At 38.4% G+C, this 10,183-nt stretch overlaps 1 protein-coding gene across 1 annotated transcript; it reads right to left on the bottom strand.

The window, feature by feature from the left end:
* Positions 1-9,121: 9,121 nt before the first annotated feature.
* On the bottom strand, positions 9,122-10,183 carry LOC108575441 (U11/U12 small nuclear ribonucleoprotein 35 kDa protein-like). The gene is made up of 4 exons (XM_017938231.1): positions 10,064-10,183; positions 9,687-9,902; positions 9,405-9,618; positions 9,122-9,321 (listed from the first exon to the last, which is right to left on the bottom strand). The coding sequence occupies exons 1-4, from the start codon at positions 10,064-10,066 to the stop codon at positions 9,122-9,124; spliced, it is 633 nt and encodes a 210-aa protein (XP_017793720.1). The 5' UTR covers positions 10,067-10,183.

Raw genomic sequence — 10,183 nt, 5'->3', positions numbered from 1 at the left:
TTCGTTTTTCGCTATTAATAGCAAGGCAGATCCACGTCCGTGGGGCGCGAGCGTGATACGATCCTGGCACGCTACTATTTTCGTCCCTTCGACGCGATCCCGTGTGTGGATACACACGTTCTCTTTCCCGTGGACCCCCTTCTTCCTGTCGGGCCGCTACTACCTCGCCGTTCACCCTCGCCCAGCCGCGGATCTCTCCCGACGTGTGGCCGCAACACGAATCATCGATGAAACGGAGATTTTTGGGTGGGACTCGGCTGAATGTTCGATATCTTGATTAGGAGCTCGGCCGGACGGAGAGGAAACGAAATGAACGGTGCAGAGATGAGATGTTCGAGTGTCTTGATTGGTTTGCGTCTCTGTAGGTCCGTTTTCTGTTTGATAGCTATCGAAGAAATTCGACACACGCGTGCACACCTGTCATGGAGATCTACTAATTTCAGGTTTCGGGTTGGAATTAATACTGTTAAACACCCCGTGATTATTTCCAGATTACTTGGACCGAATATAGTTTTTTAATTTCCAAATGCAGACTCTTACTGATATTCGGACGCTCTTTAGAACAGTACGATTTTTTTTTTATTGGATCTGTTGGATTATAAGGAGAAATGAGTGTGTGTCTGTGTAATAATAACGGCAAAAATAATCAACATACTGAGACAGATTAATATAAATATATATATAGAAATAACATAGTAACCATCTGTTTAGTATGGGTGACGCAGATACGTCTTTTTTTCTCTCTGCGTCTTGCCGATGTTTTGTGTGATTGATTGCATAGCGACGCGCCTTCCTCGCGTATAAAAAATAAAGAAGATTCATAATTAAAATAATATCTTTTAATTTATTACCATAATTCTAACAGGATCAAACGGCTTGAGTTCTTTTGAGGAGTTAGGAGGATTGGTATACTAGATGACATGTGTGAAATTTTTTGAAAATATTGCAATTTGTGGGAATCGCGAAGAAAATTGTAAAGGTCAAATTCGACAACTTTTTTACCCGAGCTTGTAACGAAAATTTAAAGCATACGTTTTGTAGATTTATGTCAATTGTACGCATGCTGAAAGTTTCATCGAAATCGGTAGATGGAGAAACAAGCGACAGGCATCGAAAGATGTAGGAATCTTCAGATTTATTACAATTGAAATAGTGCGATTTTCACGATCTTTAAGGATTTGTAACTCGTAGTAACATTAACCGATTTCGATCAAATTTTCAGCATGCGTATAATTGGCATAAATCTACAAAACGTATTTTTTAAATTTTCATTACGGGCTCGGATAAAAAAGTTGTCGAATGTGAATTTATTTCCACAAATTGCAATTTTTTCAAAAAATTTTATACGCGTCATCTAGTATACTAATCCTAACTTCTCAACAAAACTCAAGTCGTTTGATCCAATTTCGGAAAAGTTATACTGTTCTAAAGAGTGTCCGAGTATTAGTAAGAAAGTTCGTTTCGTAATTGAAGAAAAAAATTCGAACTATCTCTATTCTAATTGAGATAGCGACAAAAACCAAAAGGTATTTTACTCGTTATTTGAAGATAAATCCGACGTACCCCTAAAATTACTCCTAAAGCGAACTATATTTTCTGCGGTGGAGCGTTGCCACGAAAAACTCAACATCCTCGCTCCAGTGCAGAGGACATAGTTCGACTTATATCCATTCCTGTTCATCTTACGAAGAATTTGAGCAGTGCGTTGGATTCACCTTTAACTGTCGAGGAAAGTACCGTTTAGCTTTTCTTACTATGTCAATTAGAAACAGAGATACGATGGTTTAAATTACGAAACGAACTTTCCGGACAACCTAATACATTCCATTCACTGGAAGTATCTACTTATATCCATTCCTGTTCATCTTACGAAGAATTTGAGCAGTGCGTTGGATTCACCTTTAACTGTCGAGGAAAGTACCGTTTAACTTTTCTTACTATGTCAATTAGAAACAGAGATACGATGGTTTAAATTACGAAACGAACTTTCCGGACAACCTAATATATTGAAAATTGTATAATTCGTACAAAGTTTTCAATTTTCTCGCGATGACGAGGACTCGAAATAATTTTCTTCGAGTTTCTTTGAAGTTTCTTCCTGAATTTCTCTTCAGGATCGCTGCAAACATGTCCACAGATCTTTTTGTCACATTGGACAGTGTTTCCGAATTCTAATGTTAAAATATATTGAAAATTATACGATACTCACAAAGTTTTCAATTTTCTCGCGATGACGAGGACTCGAAATAATTTTCTTCGAGTTTCTTCCCGAATTTCTCTCCAGGACCGCTGCAAACGTGTCCACGGATCTTTTTGCGAAGTTGGACAGCGCTTCCGAATATCTCTGTCTAGTTCGTCCCACAATTTCTGGTGTTGAACTTCATTATAAACATTTCAATTTTTCTTTTTTTTTGTATCAACCCTTTCGTTACTGTTGGCGCCTATAGACGTTTTGAAATTTTGCTCGCACTACATCGTTGGAGCGTTTTGCTGCACTTCCGTCTTAATTTAATACTTAATTTTATCCTTACGCACTTCCATCTCAATTTAACCAACCGACTTTTAAAGCGGTACGGCCAAAATAACAAATTTAAAGTTGAAAAGTAAAGTAGAGTGAAGTCACCCACGTTACGCGTTAAAATTTGCCGTAGCGAAAGGGTTAATTATAACAAAACACCGGGCATATCAATGAAAATATGATTGCTATCGATAGAACAGTTCATATCGAGATAAGTAACTAAATCTTTTTGATTTATTGTAAAACAGTAAGATGGTGTTCCATGACTTACGTACGAGAGTGTACTCACTATTGTCGTTAGCTGATGAACGCGATAACACCGACGAATCGACAAATCGGTGAAGCATCTGTCTTGTCCAACTTCTCAGCTCCGCACAGTAGTCTGTCATTGTCTTGTTCTTCGCGAGGAAGTTCGCTGACTGGTTTCTGTCTGGAGAACGGTTTCATCGTGATTGCGGGTGGGTTTGATTAATTGGGGACCTTGGAATTTGTGGAAAATTGTTGATGAAGTTTCATGGATTCTATTAAAGGTTGAATTTTTTTAGAACTGCAATTACACCCCTTTTGACTTACCATTTTTTACTTTTTAACACTTCTGATACCGTGTTAAATGACAAGAAGCTAAGACATTAGACGTAATTTGTGTGTTGGTCAATTTCAAAGCACAAATTCGCTTGCATTCGCGAGCATAAAACGTTTGACCATAATTTTCACCGCGAATATGTGACACGTTATTGTCAGGCAAGGGGTTGAGTCGGTGCAACTTTAAACAGATGCTTTTTGTATCGGTATTTTATTTATCTTAATGCTTGTTAGTAGAATACATGTGCAGTCTTATTGAGAACGTTGATGATTTTTTTAAATCTTCATTTTGGTGTATCTGCTATATATAATACGTAGGGGGAGTTCCCTTATATCTGCAATAATTGAAACGCTTTCGAGCCGCTATTCTGCGTATCTCCTAGAGGAGACAAAAGGAATAAGAATAAGTTTTCTACGCGTTTCAGTCGTGCGTGCACAGGTAGAGAGATTTATTTAAGAAAAACCTTAAGCGTCCGGAGCTAGGGGAACTCTCCCTACTAATCATAAAACCTAATACGTGTACCTAAAAAATGACAAATTCTTGAAAGAAATTATATTTCTCTTTAGCCAAAGATTACAGAACACGTTGAATCATTGATGAAATAAAATCGCTCGCTAAGGTAAAAAACATTGCGAGTAAATAGATGGGAGATACGTACGAGTGGTGGTAACGTAAGTGAAATGAGTTAGAGTGGAACGTATATGCGAGCAGAAAATTAAATGTACATATGCATTGATCGACCAGGAAACGTACGATCATTTTATATTCTCTCCTATTTTACACACGCAGTAAAGTGAATAAATGAAACTTTCTGTTAGATTGTGTAATCCATTTGAACCAGATTCACGAATGTACTTCGACGTTATTAAATTTTCTAGAAAACTTGATATTATCTCTTGCACCGATACGCATCTGCTAAACAACATTTCCTCTGCCGTGGTGGCACTGGAAAGTTTTCATCTGTGAGAACCTACGATCTCGAAAGTGGCGACGAAGTATAGGGGGAACGCACTCGTTCTGAAGAAGTTCGGTATTACTCCTTACGCTGAAAAGTCGCGCGAGTTTAACGAAACGTTTCTGTAAATTCGCGCCGATGTTAAGAGTGTTAATATTCGAAGTCCGCGAGTACCGGCGTAATTCCGGGCATTTAAAACTAGCAGTTTATTCGAACGTTACGTGGCAGGCAGGCCACTCGCGAACCTTTTCACGTCTTCCTTTTAACTTCCGTTCGCGGGCCAGCAACGCGAGAAGGTAAAGGAGGAAAATGGGAATGTATATTTAATAGGCGAGCGAGAAATCTCAGGTTCGTAATTGTGGGCCACGTCCAAAGAGGAGAGAGACCGTGACTCAGCACGCCGGTAGTTTCTTTCATTTTCCGAAATATCCCCTTAAGAGGAGATGCTGAGTTAGTCTGTGCATGTACCTGTGCGTTCGCGAAAAAAGCTTCGCGAAATATCCGCCTTATCTACGATGAGAAGTTTCTTCCCTTTTTTTTGCTACACTGTTCTCTGTCAGTCTCTTCTCTACGTTTTCTCTCAGTCTCTCTTCTGTTCTCTTTCTCAGTCTCTCCGTAACACTCTCTTTCAGCCTGCCCTCCACATTTTCTCTCTGTCTCTCCCCACATTTTCTCAGTCTCTCCTTCACATTTTCTCTAAGTCTCTCCCTATACTCTCTCAGCCTCTCTCCCATATTTTCTCTAAGTCCCTCCCTAAACTCTCTCAGTCTCTCCCCCACATTTTCTCTAAGTCTCTCCCTACACTCTCTCAGTCTCTCCCACATACTCTCTCTCAGTCTCTCCCCCACATTTTCTCTAAGCCTCTCCCTACACTCTCTCAGTCTCTCCCACGCACTCTCTCTCAGTCTCTCCCCCACATTTTCTCTAAGTCTGTCCCTACTCTCTCTCAGTCTCTCCCTACACTCTCTCAGTCTCTCCCATGTACTCTCTCTCAGTCTCTCCCCCACATTTTCTCTAAGTCTGTCCCTACACTCTCTCAGTCTCTCCCCCCACATTTTCTCTAAGTCTCTCCCTATACATTCTCAGTCTCTCTCCCATATTTTCTCTAAGTCCCTCCCTAAACTCTCTCAGTCTCTCCCACATACTCTCTCTCAGTCTCTCCCCCACATTTTCTCTAAGTCTGTCCCTACACTCTCTCAGTCTCTCCCCCACATTCTCTCTAAGTCTGTCCCTACTCTCTCTCAGTCTCTCCCACGTACTCTCTCTCAGTCTCTCCCCCACATTTTCTCTAAGTCTGTCCCTACACTCTCTCAATCTCTCCCCCCACATTTTCTCTAAGTCTCTCCCTATACATTCTCAGTCTCTCTCCCATATTTTCTCTAAGTCCCTCTCTAAACTCTCTCAGTCTCTCCCACATACTCTCTCTCAGTCTCTCCCCCACATTTTCTCTAAGTCTCTCCCTACACTCTCTCAGTCTCTCCCACGTACTCTCTCTCAGTCTCTCCCCCACATTTTCTCTAAGTCTGTCCCTACACTCTCTCAGTCTCTCCCCCCCCATTTTTTCTAAGTCTCTCCCTACACTCTCTCAGTCTCTCCCCCACATTTTCTCTCAGTCTCTCCCCATACTCTCTTCCTCTTCTCTCCCTCACATTCTCAGTCTCTCCCCCACATTCTCTCAGTCTCTCGCTCTCTCAGGTAGAAGGTGAAACCTCAGGTACCGACTGCATCCGAAGAAAAATCTCCGAAGAAATATGGCTCGCTTATTAATAAACGTACTATCGCGATAGCGCACGCAACCTGATTATTTTAAGTCGACTGTAAAGTAGAAATTAATGCAGAAGTAACAAATTGCCAGACGGAATCGTGTTAAGGGTGAGTGATATTTTTGCAATTTAAATTGTTCAACCTGTACAAGTGTGTTAGTCCAGCTTATCTAACCTGGTAATCTAATTTCATTCTCGTTTATCGTATTGTTGCACTCGTCTAATCCCTTCAACGATATTTTTAAACAACTACCATATCTTACTTCACATTTTTATTACCTATCCTAAACTCGCACATTATGAAATTAAACAAAAAATTTAAAAAAAGATATTATGTACAGAATAAATCTCATTTATTTTCATATACATATATATCTACCATTATTATAAGATTTACCAGAAAAATCTTTCTGAACATAGATTCTCCATCACAAATGCTCTTTTGTGATATCGAACGGCTATCTATACGATAAAATGAAAGCAGACGGTCGGGATAAAATTTTTCCGACGTGCAAGTTATTTCTGACGCTGATATAGCTACATTATATCTGTCCCGTGGCCGTTTCGTGTTTAAACTGGCCATCGGTCGAAAGTTTACTGCCTACTCGTCTACGTGGACACGCCACTAAATATATTTACCCTCCAGCAATGGCAACATGAAACTCGCGGCTAGTGGTTCCTTTGCTTGAAAGCATCCCTGACAGGCTTTTCGTACGCTTGAACTTAATATAATCGTTCTTAGAACGGCGAGTACTTACTACGAACTGATAACGTGCCACGTAATTTATTAACCGACATAGCGATGTTCTGAACGATCGTGCGTTAACACCTTAACGTCGTCGATTTTATACCATTTAACACGATACCGATAATTTCTTTTTCGAAAATACTTCCTGGGATTTTTACTTTTTTGAAAAATACTTTCTTTAGGTTTTATTTTTTCAGAAATACTTCCGGGTAATTTTTTGTATTTCCTTTAATTTCTTCTTTTTTACGAAACAAGTAAAAAGATTTATGTTAGCAAAATAAACAGCACTTCTTTTTCTACGGCTTAGAGAATAATAAACTCCGTGGGTCATAAAGAATGTATTAAAGAGATGGAAGGAAGACTCGAATGTGTAACGGAAAAAAACGTGAAAATGCAGGTGAAAAAGGTTGGAAAAAGGGATGCTGAAGGAATGCATAAAAAATTGGTCTGGCTCGTGTACGCTATTCAGACGCAATTTAAAATGCCTCCGAAGAATTCGTCATATCCAGAATGCCTGCAGTTTCATTGCTTTTACACGAATAAAGTAGCATCCCATTGACATATATTCCAGGGGAATTGTATTTAAAAAGTTACAGGCTTAAAGCCACGTTTAAATCTGAATTACCTTGTAAAATCCTACTTATACAGTCAAATTGTAATTAAAACAAAGAGATAATCGTTTAAAAAGAAATGTATACTTCGAACGAATCTCCTTCGAACCTTTCTAACCTCAAACTAAAACATCAAACTTCCATATTCCGATACGTCACAAGCACATTCTCTAATCGGCACATATTTACACAAAAAATACATGAAAGAAATATAAAAGAGAAATCTTTCACCTAATACATATACTGTGAACACGAAACAACGAAACCCAAAGGAAATGGAATGTGCAAAGAGACCGAAAGAAGGAAAGCCTGTCGCAGCATGCTAACAGCGCGCGACGAGTACCTAGTAATGGCCGCGTATACGCGCCTCCACTCTCCGGCAGCTGTGTCCGTGAATAAAAAAAGCACTAGGGACAGAGGCGACGTTGTGTTGTGAAAACGGGAGCAGCGGCCGAGCCGACGAAATAGGAGCCGCGATAAACGAATGTGGGTTGGCCCTCTGAGACCTTGGCGAAGGTGGAGGAGGTAGAGAGAGAGACGTGTCGAGGAAGAAGGAGGCTACCTTATCAGAGGCAGCCTGGAGGCTAAAACTTCGGTTCGCGTGGCTAACGTCGAACCACGAGGCGGCTCCATATATGGAGGGGGCCACGCTAGGGAGAGGGCGCCGCGACGCCTGGGTATAAAGTTCCACGACGCTGACGACGCCGCTTCACACCGCGCCAGAAAGCTCGGCTCCCTTGGCTGGCTGACTATACCGATGATCCGTTGATTAACTGGCCGCGTGACACACGTTAACTCTCTTACGCCCACGTGACACGAAGAATTTGCGTTCTATCGTGATTTTAATGGAAGATTTCAAACTTTACATTGGAATAGGTTCTATCGATGTATGGTTGGAAATGAAAATTGGACGATGCATGTTACTGTAGTTGCATCGGAGAAAGTTTCCATTTGTAATGAAAAAAGCATTTTGCTGACGGAAGAAGTTCCGCTATATAGTGGAATCAATTTAACAATATTAAGTACGTTATGACATTAATTTATCTCTGATGAAATGAGTTGAATAGTTAACTGGGCTCCCGCGGTCTTGTCTGGTTTGAAACAATTCAGCGTTAACGAGTTTTAGCGTAGCCATGAATTCGACCTGTATATGTATACTACGTATAGGGTTGCATTGATTTTTCTCGGTAATATATATAGGATAGGAATAAAAGTACTTTTTTTTAGATTGGATAAGATTATAGGTATTTTTACAGTCTCGTAAATTATTTTTAAACAAGCGCTGATTTGTATAGAACGTGTTTTGTAATTTTCGAAAACGAACAGAAGAACATAAATCACCGAACAAATTTTGGCATCGGCCAGAATTTACGTAATTCTAGAAAAAAACTAAGGTTTTCTGAATGACATCAGAGGGAGAGTTTGGAGACTGTATCTTAGAATTCGAATATAGCACAGTTTTTATTTAAAAAATAGCAATGTATTCTTAAAATATATTATTCTTGAATTCGCATTATTTTTTAAAATAGTGTATTTAAAGGTAAACAACAAAATTAAACTACATTTTAATGTTACTAAAATTTTGTTTTATTTGCAAGACTTAAGTTATTTTACATTAGTTACAATATTTACAAGTTTAAAAAGGTTTTCTTTACATCCCTGTTACAACAAGTAAAAGATGAAGATGTAATATTAGTGATTCATTTCATAATACACATTAAAGCTGTTTGTAATCTGTTTAGAAGATACATAAGTACAGATCTCTTAAATATTTACATTGGACTCAATTCAAAATTGCAAAATTCGCAGACGAATCTTTCAACAAGTGTACGTACGACACGGTAATATTGTAAGAAAATTCGTAATATTTCGCTTTGAATATGATTTCTATATGAAACAGTCCACTAGCTTATAAAATTAAAATTGTGAGACAAGAAATATCGTTAATGATGACGATGATGGTGATGATGTTCTTCATATTGATATTCTTGATGGTAATATTCCTGATGATGATGTTCTTGATGATGTTCTTGATGATGATGATGAGACCTTATAATATTAGGTATAATTGGCTTTTTGAAAGGTCTATCTCTTCCACCAAATCTAAGTTGTCCTGACCCTTTCTTGCCACCAAAACCACCACCTATAAAATTATAACAAATTTTAAATATAATTGCATATGAATAGCACATTAAAATATAAACAATTTAGAATTTATCTATGTACCAACTCTCCTTGGTTTCCATCCTTTTAAAGTCCTGCCACACTCATAATCAACAAAAATTTGGTAACCTCTTAATGTAACATCAACACAACGTCTAACAGCTCTCCTAGCTTCATCTTCACTTCTCATTTCTACAAATCCATAACCCTGGGACAAACCAGTCACAATGTCAACTATAACTCTTGCTGATACAACATCTCCATACCTAGAAAAGAACTGAATTTATTAATATTTAAAATGTGTAGAATCATAGTAAAATGATAAAAGTAACATTACTATCATACCTCCTTTAACTCATGTTTGGTAATTTTCGGACCAAATCTGGCAACAAATAATGTCCTTTCTGGCTTTGATTTTATTCCATGAGGAGGTTCATAGTGTGCCTGCATAGCACGGCTAATAGCCTTATCATGTGGCTCTGTATCTGTACCATCTATACTACCAGCTTTCAAAGGATCATATTCTTTAGCATAAGGACTCCAACTCTGTAACACATCTGCCTAAAATATAAGCAGCAGTGTAAGTTGAAACAAAACATAACCTTTAAATTACCGTTATTCTACGAACGTCAAATCCTAATGTACAATAAAAATAATATATTTTATTAAATACTTGCAAAATTACATGACATTATATTTTTATAAAAATATCGATTACTCACCATCTTCGTGAAAACAAATTTAAATAAACACTGACAACAATAATACTCGCTACACTATACAAATAAATTACTATTATAACACTTCACATAAAATTTCCTACTTATGATTATTGTTAATTA

This window comes from Habropoda laboriosa, unplaced genomic scaffold (assembly GCF_001263275.1).
Source record: "Habropoda laboriosa isolate 0110345459 unplaced genomic scaffold, ASM126327v1 scaffold318, whole genome shotgun sequence".
NCBI classification, from domain to species: domain Eukaryota; kingdom Metazoa; phylum Arthropoda; class Insecta; order Hymenoptera; family Apidae; genus Habropoda; species Habropoda laboriosa.
The sequence above is the reverse complement of the archived record's forward strand: the minus strand, read 5'-3'. Positions and strand labels throughout refer to the sequence as shown.

Coding starts and splice junctions, on each gene's coding strand:
- LOC108575441 (XM_017938231.1), bottom strand. Junction 9,619..9,686: donor CCAAACATGAGTTAAAGGAG/GTATGATAGTAA, acceptor TAATAAATTCAG/TTCTTTTCTAGGTATGGAGA. Junction 9,322..9,404: donor ATGGAAACCAAGGAGAGTTG/GTACATAGATAA, acceptor ATAATTTTATAG/GTGGTGGTTTTGGTGGCAAG.